The 13,894-nt window shown below is 51.6% G+C and overlaps 1 protein-coding gene and 1 long non-coding RNA gene across 7 annotated transcripts in view; both read left to right on the forward strand.

Annotated features, from left to right (window-relative positions):
* The first annotated feature begins 1,522 nt into the window (after positions 1-1,522).
* Positions 1,523-7,124, forward strand: LOC144334863 (uncharacterized). Its single transcript, XR_013405127.1, has 2 exons — positions 1,523-4,836; positions 5,115-7,124. It is a non-coding gene; the product is annotated as an uncharacterized LOC144334863 (long non-coding RNA).
* A 4,120-nt stretch (positions 7,125-11,244) lies between these two features.
* NXNL2 (nucleoredoxin like 2) overlaps positions 11,245-13,894 on the forward strand; it is a 43,173-nt gene continuing 40,523 nt past the window's right edge. For 2 of the 6 annotated variants that reach the window (XR_013405126.1, XR_013405125.1), the window contains exon 1: positions 11,582-12,252. Coding sequence is in view for 4 of the 6 variants with exons in the window: in XM_028835308.2 (XP_028691141.1) it covers positions 11,951-12,252 (302 nt within the window). In the remaining 2 variants the exon portion in view is untranslated. Of the gene's footprint in view, positions 11,310-11,579; positions 12,253-13,894 lie in introns of those variants that run through there. The other 4 variants (XM_028835308.2, XM_077966704.1, XM_077966706.1 and 1 more) reach the window with 4 other exon arrangements.

Here is a 13,894-nt window from a genome sequence, read left to right on the forward strand (position 1 = left end):
ATTTGCAAATTATTGGGAGGAGGACAGTTCTCTGGCCCTGAGGCCAAGCAGAATTGCCAGGAAAGGGTTGGACAGGGCTTGCTGGTGGGTAGGGAGGGCTCTGTTCTCTTGGATGGGAAGGAAAGCTGAGGGATACACACAGGAAATCCTCACTGAGTAACCACACCATATGGCATGACTTAGAGAGGGCCTGGGGTCGATAGGGGCCCTTAAAGCTATGTAGAGAAAAACCCCGAAAGAGCAGGAGAGTCAGCGAGAGATTCTCAACGCTCAGCTGCTCTAGGTAAGTTGCAGTTTTTGCTCTGTTCTGCACTGAGCCATCCTCCTGGTCCTGTTTAGGTTACAGCTATCTTGAAATAAAAAGACGAGAATCACTGGGTCCGTTGGTGGATGCTGAACCATCTGGGGAGAGGGGGACAACACCTGGTCAAAGTGGACATGAAGGCTCCATGTGGGAGGGGCGTGAGGGGGCATAGGGGCTTGGGGGGGCATTATCAGGGCGTGGGGGCTAATTTTTGTATTTTCAGTAGAGATGGAGTTTCACTGTGTTGGTCAGGCTGAAATCCTGAACTTGAATTTCTGACCTCAGGTGATCCACTCACCTCGGCCTCCCAAAGTGCTGGGATTATAGGTGTGATCCATTGTGCCCGGCCAGAACTTTCAAATGTTGACCTAGTTCATATAACATAAAACATAAATCACATTTGTTAATACCACCACCAGTCTCTCCCGAGAAGTCTGTAAGTATTCGGAAGCTGTCAAGCTCTTGGTGCCGGGTAGCTGCTTTTCAAAATCCTAATTTTTGCTTGAAATATTGAATGGTATCACTGGCAACAAAGGGTGTCAGTTGATTCATTTAAATGGACAGGTTCAAGTTATTCATATCTAAGAAAATGTCTGTCACATACCTATGTCTAAATATTCATAGTTCATCTGTCATTTGTTCCTTTTTTTTTTTTTTTTTTTTGAGACAAGGTCTCACTCAGTCACCCAGGCTGTAGTGCAGTGGCATGATCTCAGCTCACTGCAACCTCCACCTCCTGGGTTCAAGTGATTTTCTCACCTCAGACTCCTGAGTAGCTGGGATTACAGGTACCCAACACCACACCCAGCTAATTTTTGTATTTTTTGGTAGAGATGGAGTTTCAACCATGTTGGTCAGGCTAGTCTCAAACTCCGGACCTCAAGTGATCTGCCTGCCTTGGGCTCCCAAAGTGCTGGGATTACAGGTGTGAGCCACTGCACCCAGCCTCAATTGTTCTTTCAAGAAGAAATGATGTTCCATGAAAAAGTGGCTAGTTCAGCTGGTAACTGAAACAATCACACAACTGCATTTCCTCAAGAACACCCACATACTTTGGTATGCAAAAGTGCCTTCTGCAAACTCCCCATTTTGTCCCACAGAATATTAAAAAGATTTGTACTCAGGGTTTGAGATGTAATAAAATGAGTAACTCTTGAGCATCACTGTGAACATTCTTAAGTGAAACTGGCTTATTTATTTATTGTGTATCTGGCAGAGAAGCATACAGTGACTACTGAGTATAGTTTGGTGCCACTGGCTTGATTCAGGTCCTGACAGCAGTTTATCCATCATTACTTTGGCATCATCAGGGCAAATGTCAGCACAGTGAATAAGACAAATATCATCTTTGTGTTATTAAGAAAACAGTTTTGGCCAGGCGTGGTGGCTGATGCCTGTAATCCCAGCACTTTGAAAGGCTGAGGCATGGATCACCTGAAGTCAGAAGTTCGAGACCAGCCTGGCCAGCAAGGTGAAATCCTATCTCTACTAAAAGTACAAAAATTAGCTGGGTGTGGTGGCGGGTGCCTGTAGTCCCAGCTACTAGGGAGGCTGAGGCAGGAAATTGCTTGAACCCATGAGGCGGAGGTTGCAGTGAGCCGAGATCACACACCATTGTACTCCAGCCTGGGTGACAAGAGTGAAAACTCCATCTCAAACAAACAAACAAACAAGCAAAACAAAACAAAACAAAAAAAAAAGAAAAGTTTTGACCTTGCAAACCACCTCTATGGGTCTTGCGTCATCACCTGGGGTTCTGCAGAACACGCTTTGAGAACTGTCTACAGTTGGGATGTATTTTTTTGGTGAGCTGTGTGGGGGTAGATCATTACTGGTTTGGGTTTGTAGATACAACAATTTCAGAAGTTTAGGCAGATGTCTCTGAAATTCTCTTGGTCTTTTTTTTTCCCCACAGTGTTAAGATTGCTGCAGGAGCTCCAGACATGTCCTCATTCAGATTCAAAGTCAGGAAGAGGGGGCAGCATGAGGCAGGGGATTCTTCTTATTCCTCTTGTATCAGAAAGAAGTACATCATTCAGGAAGAGCTTTATATCCTCCCACTGGCCAGGCCTGGGGAAGGCTTGGAAAGGAAGTGTTGTGTTGTCCTGCTTCTGTGGAGGGTGGCAGGCAGGATTAGCCATGGAAAGCTACAGTGTCTGAACAAGCAGACTGCTTTCGGACTTCATGGTTTCTTATTTTTATATTTATATTTTTATTCATTATTATTTATATATTTTTTGATACAGGGTCTTTCTCTGTGTCAGAATTCCATTCTGTTCTTCTCCAGGCTGGAATGCAGTGGTGTGATCACAGCTAACTGCAGCCTGGACCTCCTGGGTTCAAGTGATCCTCCTACCTCATCCTCCTGAGTAGCTGGGACCACAGACATGTCCCATCAAGCCCAGCTAAGTTTTAGGTTTATTTTTTGTAGAGAGGAGTCTCACTCACTATGTTGCCCAGGGTGGTCTCGAACTCCTGGCCTCAAGCAATCCTCTTGCCTCAGCCTCCCAAAGTGCTAGGATTACAGGCGTGAGCCATTGTGCCTAGCCAGTTTCTCATTTTTAATAAAACCAAAGTCCACATTTCTGATATCATAGTTTCTTTTTTCAGAGTGAGGAGTTCCATATATTATTTTGTTTCTGAAATACATCACAGGAGTTTTTTGAGGATTTAACAAATTAACATAAAATAGGTAAAGTACCTAAAAGGGGGCCTGGCACTCAATAAACACCATCATTGTTATTATACATCAGGCATCCAGGGCCACCCTGGCCAAAAGCCACCTTCCCACTGTCCTCTCTACCTCCCAAACACCACGTTCACGGCACCCAAACAGAGCAGCTCACTCTTCCCTCTCCCAATCCGCTCTGGCTCCGCTCTTGTCACCTCTTTCAAGGTCCAGCCTCCTTCCAAACTCTTTCCCAGTCGTGCCCCTTGAAGAAACTCTCCTTCCTCCACACCTCTATTATGGGTTGGATTGCATCCCCCCAAAAGATGAACCGTTCTGAAGTCCTAACTCTCAGGACCTCAAAATGTGACCTTATTTGGAAACAGGATCCTTGCAAATGTAATAGTTAAAGTTAGGTCACACTGGAGGGACCCAATGTGACTGTGTCCTTATAAAAAGGAGACCGGTGAAGATCTAGGATTGGAGTGACACAGCCACAAGCCAAGGAACTCCAAAGATTGCAACAGCCATCAGAAGCCAGGAAGAGGCAAGCAAGGAGTCCCTAAGGTTTCAGAGGGAGCACGGCCCTGTGCCACCCTGATTTCAGACTTCTGGCCTCCAGAGCTATGAGACAGCCCATTGCTGTTGTTTGGAGCTACCCAGGTTGTCTTTGTTACAGCAGCCCTGAGGAACTAACCCAACCTCCATCCAGGAATGGACTGTATTTCCTGCTGCCAATGCTGGAGCAGGGTGGCTTCATGGCCATGCAGCCCCGCGGAGGCACAGGGCCCTGCCCTTGGGGCTCAGTGCTCTGTGGTTGCTGTCTTGAAATTCTTAATTATTTTATCAGGCCGGGCGTGGTGGCTCATGCCTGTAATCCCAGCACTTTAGGAGGCCAAGGGAGGCAGATCACTTGAGGTCAGGAGTTCGAGACCAGCCTGGCCAGCATGGAGAAACCCCGTCTCTACTAAAAATACAAAAAATTAGCCAGGCATGTTGGTGGGCACCTGTAGTCCCAGCTGTTTGGGAGGCTGAGGCAGGAGAATCACTTGAACCTGGAAGGTGGAGGTTGCAGTGAGCCAAGACTGTGCCACTGTACTCCAGCCTGGTTGACAGAGTGAGACTCTGTCTCCAAAAAAAAAGAAAAAAAAATCTTAATTATTTTTATCTTTGAATTTGTGTGGTATAAGTGAGGCCTCATCGCGCAGTGGAGCATACGTGAGCACCTGGAGCCTATCTCATGCGTGCTCCCATCTGCTGCTGATTCGCTACCTCCCCCAGGCACATTCTTGACTGCTCATCTCCCTCCCTTTGGTGTCCTGGGCCTCACATGGCCACCCCATCCCCACCCTCACCCAGCAACCACTGGTGCCCTCCATGGTCAGTGGGAGCCTGAGTGTGTCTGTGTGGTGGGGTGTGGGGTTGACATCAGATGCTTTTACTGCACTACCTGTGGCATCTCAGGGTGGACATGGCCATGCAAGCAGCTGGTGGGCTGTGTACCCACCATGTCACTCAGCAGGGCCTCTGGGCAAGTGTGAAAGTTGACACTCACCCTGTCCCAAGAAAGCATGATATTCAGTAGCAAATAAAAACACCATGATTGGTCAAAAGAGAGACCATGGAAGAAAGGGAAAAGCCTTTGTTTTAGTTCCTTTGCTGGCCCATTCTTTTGCTGCTTTTTGAACAAGGGGCTCTGCATTTTCATTTTGCACCAGGCCTTTCAAATTATGTGGCTGGCCCTGGTTGGGAGCTGCAAAGTGATGCTCCAACTTAGAAACGAGACACGGGATCCATCAACTATGATACAAGATGAACTCCTGGTGGATTGGAGCCTGGCCAAGCAGCCTCATGAAGAAACAAGGTATGCATGATTCTATTAGCAGGCAAGGGCCCTGGTCAGCTGAGACGGTCCTGTTTCCTCTGGATAGGGTATCCTGGCCACTGGAATATTTAAAACCAGGAAATTCAGAAAGTTATATTTGCACACTGGGATGTCTAATTTGTTTGTTACGCTGATCAGTGCAAAAAATTTTTTCCATAATTGTATTTGAATATTCATAAGTGTTGCTAGAAGAAAAAGTCAATTTCACGTCAAACCACCAAGGATCACATTTTCTTCACATGCTGCTCTTTTGCCAGGGAGAAGCGATTCAATGTATGTCGACGAAAAGCAAGAAGAGTGGAACTGGTCCAAGAACTTATGAAATACCCACATTCAGGGAGACTTTCTCTAAGGAGAAATACGCCTCTTCAGAAGTCCGGGGGGCTTGCATGCTGAGTAGAAAGGCAGAGCCATACCTCCCTGGAGAGTCTCTGAAGACCCCATCTGCCCAGCCATCCAGCATGAGCTCTGGAAGCCTCTGCCTTTTAGTCTATGTCAAGGCTGAAAGCCAAGCAAGGTGTCACAGCCCGTCATAACTGTTAATGAGAAAGAGAACTGAATACTATCCAAGGCAAAATACTCTGTTCAGTACTACTGCAAAAGGAAAGCGCCAAGCACAATTCCCAACACAAGGACAAGTGGGGGTTTACAGCTGAGGAACAGGGTGGAGGTGGGGGGCTGGCAGATGGAAAATAGAGGGGACCTTGACAGTAGGGGGTATCTTGCTAAACTAACTTAACAGGACGCTTGCTGCAGGCAGACTGGGGTGATTGGATACCAAGGGCAGAGGAGGACTTTACAGGATTCTTTGTTAAGACTGGCTCGGGCAGGCTGAGCACGGGGTCCAAGGACGAGGCCTAGTTGAGAAGAGTGCCAGAGGAGCCTGTCTGAAGTTGGTCGAGCAGTGAGTTATTATCATGCTCTCGGGAGGAAATGCAGAAAAGACTACCCTTAAATCAGGGGCAGTGGGGTGGGGAGAAGGGCTCGGGGAGGGAGGGCAGGCCTGAGGGAGCCTTCACTGGGGTCTCGCGGGCCAGCATCTAGAGTGGGACTGGTTGCCCAGTTTCCCTGTGGGTGTCCGAGGCAAGTAAAGCTGCTTACAGATGCCCACACTCATGTCACCTTTAGATGCCCTGGAAGGAGGTTTGGTATGAAAGTGACTTTGAGTGTTCCTGTGCGTGTCGTGCAGCGGGAAACATGAAGGAGAACTTGGCTCCAGCAGCGGTGGGAGAATGCAAGGCTTCATGCTGCATCCGGTGGCCCCTGCAGCCCACTCCCTGCCCAGGGAGAGGTCAGGGCGATAGCATTTGGAGGCAAATGATGCAGGCCTTCTGCAATAGGAGGGGGTTTGCAAAAGTCCATTTGAAGACTGGTTGCCCCGGAAGAGTCAGCAATGACCCTCAAGAATGCCCTTTACAGGTGGAGCTGAGTGAGCCAGGCTGAGCTATTCTGGAGTCTCTGGTGCACACATCTGAGGAGGACCCCTCTTCCTTGCTGTTTACACACAGCCGCTCAGAGCAGGCCGTCCAAAGAGAATCTGGGATGGGGGTGGCTGACTCCGTTCCCCCATGATCACATCTCCCTGGAGGGCTTACTCGCTTCACCCAGGTGTCTGATATAAACGAAATATAAAATCCTAACCCTCTACTCACTGAACAGACCCCCTGTTGGCCAAGAAGATCCCAGAAAAAAGTTAAAAACCAAATTCCTGGCCACAATGGGAAGGGAGGTTGGACTCATGCCTTGTTACATGCCCTCCCTTTTGGAGTTTAGGCAGAACTGACCAGCATAAATGTTAAAATAGAGATCATAAGACAAAACAAATTCTATGTGACAATATGGTACCAAATGATAAATAGGACCTAAGTCCATGTCAGGCAAGGATTAAGTCATACACCCCATGGGTCACTCTGACCCAGTGGTTTGGTTAACAGACTTCCTTATCTTAACTGAAAACATTCCTTTCTGCTGACTCAAAATTTTTAGACAAAGTTTTACTCTTTTAACCAATTGCAAATGGAAGACTCTGGAGCAACCTATGACCAGGAAGCCCCCACTTTAAGATATTCTGCCTTTTTGGGCCAAATCAATGTCTAATCTTCACGTACCGATGTATGACTTTTTCATAACTTCTACTTCCCTGAAATGTGTAAGACAGAGTTGCAATGTAACTGCCCTGGGACCACTGACTCAAGGCTTTTTCAGTTTATGTCTTTCCCTGGGCTGTGGTCACTCATACTAGCTCAGAATAAACCTCTTTCAAATAGTTTACAGAGTTTGGTTTTTCCTTTAACACTGACTGGGCTGCTCTCCCCAGCAATGGAAATGCAGTGCCCCTTCCTTCCAGGACAGGAAGGTCCCAGCAAAGGCACTAACATGCAAAAGCATTTCTCTTTCTAGCATGGTCTTTTATTTGCCATTGAATGTCACACTTTTTTGGGCACAGGGTGAATGTCAACTTTCATCCTTGTCTGGGGGCCCTGCCCAGTGACCTGGTGGGCATGCAGGCCACCAGCTATTCCTATGCCGTACCCACCCTGAGACCTTGTGGGGCAAAGGCCTCGGACGTCAGTCTTCCCCCCACCACCTGGGACCCCACTGACCATAGAGGACACTAGCGGTTCCTGGGTGGAGGTGGAGATGGGGAGCCCAGGTGTGGCCCAGGACACCAAAGGGAGGGGGAGGATTGAGCAGTCAAGAACCTGTCTTGGGCTGGGCACAGTGGCTCACTCCTTTAATCCCAGCACTTTGGGAGGCTGAGGTGGGCAGATTACCTGAGGTCAGGAGTTCAAGACCAGCCTGGCCAACATAGTGAAACCCTGTCTCTACTAAAAATACAAAAATTAGTTGGGTATGGTGGCAGGCACCTGTAGTCCCACCTACTCGGGATGCTGAGGCAGGGAGAATTGCTTGAACCCAGGAAGTGGAGGTTGCAGTGAGCTGAGATCACAGCACTGCACTCCAGCCTGGGTGACAGAGTGGGACTCCTTCTCAAAATAATAATAATAATAATAATAATAAGAAGAAGAAGAAGAAGAAGAAGGAGAAGAAGAAGGAGAAGAATCTGTCTTAGGGAGGTAGGGAGGCAGCGGCAGGTGGGAGCACACATGAGCTAGGGTCCAAACACTCATATATGTGCCACTGTCCAAGACCTCTCATATACCACACAAATTCAAAGATAAATTAAGAATTTCAGCCGGGTGCAGTGGCTCACGCCTGTAATCCCAGCACGTTGGGAGGCTGAGGCAGGTGGATCATGAGGTCAGGAGTTCGAGACCAGCTTGGTCAATATGGTGAAACCCCATCTCTACTAAAAATAAAAAAATTAGGCAGGCATGGTGGCACACACCTGTAGTTCCAGCTACTCAGGAGACTGAGGCAGAAGAATAGCTTCAACTCAGGAGGCGGAGGTTGCAGTGAGCTGAGATCATGCCATTGCACTCCAGCCTGGGCCACAACCGACACACCATTAAAAAAAAAAAAAAAAAAAAAAAAATCACCAGGCTGGGCAACACTGGGAGACCGCCATCTCCACAAAAAATTTTTTTTAAAAATAGCTTTGCCCAGGGGCTTGTGGCTATAGTCCTAGCTACTCAGGAGGCTGAGGCGGGAGGATCCCTGGAGCCCAGGAGTTTGAAGCTGCAGTGAGCTATGATCCCACTACTGTACTCCAGCCTGGGTAACAGAGTGAGATTCAGTTTCTAAACAAAAAACAAAGCAACAAAGACTGCAACCGCAGAACACTGAGCCCCAAGTGAGTGCAGGGCCGCGTGCTTCTGAGGGGCTGCATGCCTAGGAAGCCGCCCTGCCCCGACATTGGCAGCAGGAAGTGTGATCCATTCCTGGATGGAGGTTGGGTAGTTCCCCAGCGCAGGCAGGATTAACGCCAATGACTATTTATTTTCTCGGGAGGGTGGCACCGTCAGCTAATTAGGAATGCTGTCTACTTTGGCTTATTGTGTGTTCAAGGATAAAACGACCAAACAAAATAGTCTGGATGATTTTGAGAGCTTAGCTGCATTTCATTCCTCTTACCTCTGAGTTTTAAGGTAAGTCAGGGACCTCCTCATACAAGATTTATACTGCTCACCGTTCCTCTCAATTTTTTCCTTCGATTTGTCTATCCATTTTCCCCAGAGGACAGTGAATCGGGGCTCTGACAGCCTGCTTCACCTAAGAGCGCCAATCAATCCTCCCGCAGGGTTTCCACTCAGCTTTGGCTGCTAAGTACATTTACGCGACCGAGCCGACGGGCTGTGCCTGCAGGCAACGGCGTCCGCCAATTTCCGTTCATTTAACGGCGAGACTAGGGGGAGCCCGCGCCGGCAGGCGTGTCCTCAGGAAGCGCAAATCTCACCTTCCCCTACTCCTCTCACCGCTAGATTAAAACTGCGCCCCTCGGTGGCTCAAGCCTGTAATCCCAGCACTTTGGGAAGCAGAGGTGGGTGGATCACCTGCAGTCACGAGTTTGAGACCAGCCTGGCCAACATGGTGAAACCCCCGTCTCTACTAAAAATACAAAAATTAGCTGGGTGTGGTGGCACGCGCCAGTAAACCCAGCTACTCAGAAGGCTGAGGCGGGAGAATGGCTTGAACCTGGGAGGCGGAGGTTGCAGTGAGCTGAGATTGAGCCATTGCACTCTAGCCTGGGCAACAAGAGCCTCCGCCTCAAACAACCAACAAAACCAAACCAAAATAAAACAAAACAAAACCCTGCGCCCCTCCTCATGGCTCTTCTTTTGGCATAGCACCTGCAAAATATCTTCCTTATTTATTTTTTTTGTGCGCATCAGAACGTAAGCTCCAGGCAGGCACAGGGGCAGGACTCAGGGGTCAGTGATGGGAGTGCAAAGTTAGTGGGGGATCCATCTCGTCTTAGGAGAGCAAAGACCTTCTCTCTATCTTCCCTGGTTCCATAGCTGGCTCTATGAAATTAACTGCCAAAGGGCAGTTGAACGGGGGAACGGGAATACACATTTATTAATCTTTAATACACATTTATTAATCTTTAATATCACCTGCACGGGGGCATTGCAGGAAAATAGGTGAAAACCCCCCACACCAGTGAATAGGGGAACTGGAAGCTGGTGTAGGCCACTTAGGGGAGAGTAACCGATTTTTAGGAAAAATGAATAGGTCTTTATGAGTTTGTGACAAAGTTTGTCTAGGTGTGGTGTGGACTTCGGCTGTGATAAGAGTTCATCCTCCCGGGAGGGAATTTATGACAGTTTCTTTTGGAGGCTCCGTCTTTAGACAGGTAAGGGGAGAAGGTCTCTCTGCATTTGCTGTTTTCAAAGTGCCTCTCGCTCAAAATAATCAAGATACCAAAGCGGCATATTTTAGGATGGCATATTTTGGTTTCCTTCACTGTCTTAAGTTTTTGATATTTTGTTCATTATAAACTTTTCTTTGCATTCATTTTGACTTTTTAAGATATTGTATTAAAACATTATTTACCCTGATTACTGAGCGAGTGCCTCGCTCGCTTGCCTCCTTCTAGCCCGGGCCTGGCAGGGAGTTGCAACTGTTTTTCTCACTGCTGAATTCCCAGGGCCTACAACAGTGCTCGCCAAAAAATTAATACTCTTGGTTCTCCAAATAAAACATTCTGTAAGGACTGCTCCCAAATTCTTCCTGAACTTCACGAATCCTCCCGGCCAGGACACAGGATGTCAGGGGCAAACACCCTGAACCAACGGAGCTCAGGTTCCCTACTGCCCCGCCCAAGTCCGCTCCAAGCCCAATTACCCTTCCCCTTCCTCGTCGTCCCATCTTCCCCATGCCCCCTCCAGGGGGCTGGGTCGCGGCAAGAGCCCCAAGGCAGGATTCAAACGCCCTGGGGTGACGGCTGCGGGACACTTGCGGCGGGGCCGGGCAGGGAGCGCGAGACTGGAAGAGAGCCCAAGAGGGAAGGAGAGCAACGCTGGGTTTCTGGGGAGGGGTGGCGTGGGGCGCTGAAGGGGAGCGGGGGAGTGGGAGGAAGTGAAGGAGGAGGAAGAGCACGGTGTGGGTGAGGCGCAAGAGGCAGTAGGTGGGGCGGGACGGAGGGCGGGGCGCTGCGTCCGGAGAAAGTGTAGACCCGCTGGGAAGAGAGCCCATGAAGGGAGAGCCCAGGGGCGGGAGGGCGCGGGAGTGTGGGCGGGGCGCAGTGGGGATGGGGGCGGGGGCGCGGGATGTGTGCGGGGGGCGCGTAGTGGAGCGAGAGTGCGGGAGTGTGGGCGGGGCGCAGTGAGGGGAGGGTGCGGGAATGTGGGCGGGGCTCAGTGGAGGGCGAGTGCGGGCTGTGGGCTGGGCAACCAGTGGGAGAGGGCGCGGGAATGTGGGCGGGGCGCAGTCGGAATGGGGGCGGGGGCGCGGGATGTCGGTGGGGCACAGTTAGGGGGAGGGCGCGGGAGTGTGGGCGGGGCGCAGTGGGGGGAGGGAGCGGGAGTGTACGCGGGGCTCAGTGAGGAGTGAGTGTGGGGATGTGGGCGAGGTGCAGCTAAAGGAGAGTGCGGGGATGTGGGTGGGGTCCAGTGGGGGAGGGTGCGGAGATGTGGGCGGGGCGCAGTGGGTGGAAAGCGCAGGGATGGGGGCCGCGCGCAGTGTGGATGCGGGCAGGGCTCAATGGGGGAGGGTGCGGAGATGTGGGCGGGGCGCAGTGGGTGGAGAGTGCAGGGATGTGGGCAGGGCGCAGTGGGGGGAAAGTGTGGGGATGCGGGGCGAGGCGCAGTGGGGGACGGTGCGGGTTGTGGGCGGGGCGCAGTGGGTGGAGCGTACGGGATGTGTGCTTGGCGCAGTGGGGGGAGGGTGCGGAGACCTGAGGGCTTGAGGTTGCCCGGCTGGCTCGGCTCCCAGAGGCGGGTGCCACGCTGTCGCCCAGGCATCTGGCGTCTCCGGTGTCTGAGTGTCTCATTGTCAGCGCTGACACTCTTGCCCCAGCTACGGGCGAGGCCGGGCCCGAGGTGTGGGCGTATCTCGGGCAGGTCTTGAGAAGTCCAGCGCCCGTCGGTGCGGACAGTGGCGGGGCACCGCGGCGCTCGCCGCCTCCTTCCCGCAAGTGATCATCCTCCTGCAGGTGTCCTCGGGCCTCAGGTGGCTGCGCGTCCGCGCCATGGTTGACATTCTGGGCGGGCGGCACCTGGTGACCCGTAAGGGCGCGGCGGTGGAGGCCGAGGCGGCGCTACAGAACAAGGTGGTGGCACTGTACTTCGCGGCGGCCCGGTGCGGGCCGAGCCGCGACTTCACGCAGCTGCTCTGCGACTTCTACACGGCGCTGGTGGCCGAGGCGCGGCGGCCCGCGCCTTTCGAAGTAGTCTTCGTGTCAGCCGACGACAGCTCCCAGGAGATGCTGAACTTCATGCGCGAGCTGCATGGCACCTGGCTGGCGCTGCCCTTCCATGACCCCTACCGGCAGTGAGTGGGGGTCCTGGGGGGCGGGGGCCTCCGGGCGCGTCGCCCCCATCTTCCCCCAGGCCTCCTACTCTGCACTGGGGAGCTCTTTATGACGCCCCCCTCCCCCACCACCTCCCCGTCTCTTGGTTCCCGTCCGGACTCGGGTAAATCACCCTCAGTCTCAGTTTCAGCCTCCCTTGGAGACCAGGGAGGGTGCAGACCAGATTCGAAAAGCCAGGGCATCGACACCCCCACGGGGCTCGTGGAGCATGGACGCGGGCCCATTTCTGCTTAGGGTCTGGAGCTGCGGGAATCTGCATTGCGAAGGAGCTCGCAGTGGTGTTGATGCTGTGGGTTCGTGGCTCGCCTCCGGGAACCGCCGGCCCAGTCAGCCCTGAACTCCGGGCGCCGCTGCGTCATCCTCCCAGTTAGTGGGCAGGAAGCACAGGGACACGACCTGGTGTCTGGATGCAGGGATGAGGGATGACCTGCGAGGACATCAGCTCTGTGACAGGCACCCACAGTGCAGGCCGTGGTTGGTGTGCTGGGAGGGAGGGACGGGGACTCCAGAGCTGGCAGGAACTCAGGTGCTGGCCACCTTTGCGGTTTCATTTTTACCGACGCTGATGGAATTTCATCACTAGAGAGGCATAAAACTCATTACTGTAAACTTTATTACTCTAGCTGTTGGAAAGGAGTGGGTAGGGATTGGCAGAGAGGGGCATATGGGGATTGATTGTTCTGCTTTTGGGGTGGGTCTCCTGTGGTCTCCTATGGTGTAAGAGTCCAGACTTAGGTTTAAAGCAGGCCTCGTCCATGCACACCGCTCTTCTGTTTCTGATGCTCTGGTCAAGCCGGTGAGCTCCAGCTGGAGGCAGTGAGCTGCCTGACGTTGGTCAGCGGTGCGCTCCAATCTTCTCAGCCTGATTGGCCTGGGAGGGATTTTTCTTTTTGTAAACTTAGCTGTTTGTCCCTACCCCTTTCCACACTGAACTTCCTTAACCCTGTTGTTGTCATGTGTAAGCTAGGAAGTGGGATATTCTGTGGGAATTGTTGGAGCTATGCCCTAAATTCTGCTTATCCTATCCTGGATTTGTGGAATCAGATCATGAGGAAAATGGAAATAGCCACCGCCAAGAAGCACAAAGAAATGCACAAAGGCTTCAGGGGCATTTTGGGAAGTTGCTAATGTGTGCAGAACACAATACTTTGTGGTTGGTGCTGTGGAGAGGTGGGGCCCAGGTGGGTGGCATTATGGGAACTCCACTTGGCAGGTACAGGGTCACAGGGCCTCGTGCTTCCTTTCCTCAGAGGCCTGAGCTCATCACCCTCCTTCCACTGAATTCCTGGTAAATCATCTGAGTCAAGGGAGGGGAAGAAAAATGGCTGCTTCCAGAGAGATCACAGAATGGCGCCCTTGGGAGTTACTCTTGGCGTGGCTGGAGGCAGATGTACCTGCAGGGAGAGGAGGCCTGGAGCCCTCACCTTGTCCCCTAAGCTGTGTAGATCTCAGCTTTTCAGTGTACCCTGCACCATACACTCAACACAGCAGTGACGACTGCCTTCAGCCCCCAGAGAGGCAACTGTTTACTAACGTCCCTGAAAGTCGAGATGTGGGTGTGTGGCTGGGGCTAGCAGTTCCCTGTCTAAGTGCCCCAGTGCA

Source organism: Macaca mulatta, chromosome 15 (assembly GCF_049350105.2).
Source record: "Macaca mulatta isolate MMU2019108-1 chromosome 15, T2T-MMU8v2.0, whole genome shotgun sequence".
Classification (NCBI taxonomy): domain Eukaryota; kingdom Metazoa; phylum Chordata; class Mammalia; order Primates; family Cercopithecidae; genus Macaca; species Macaca mulatta.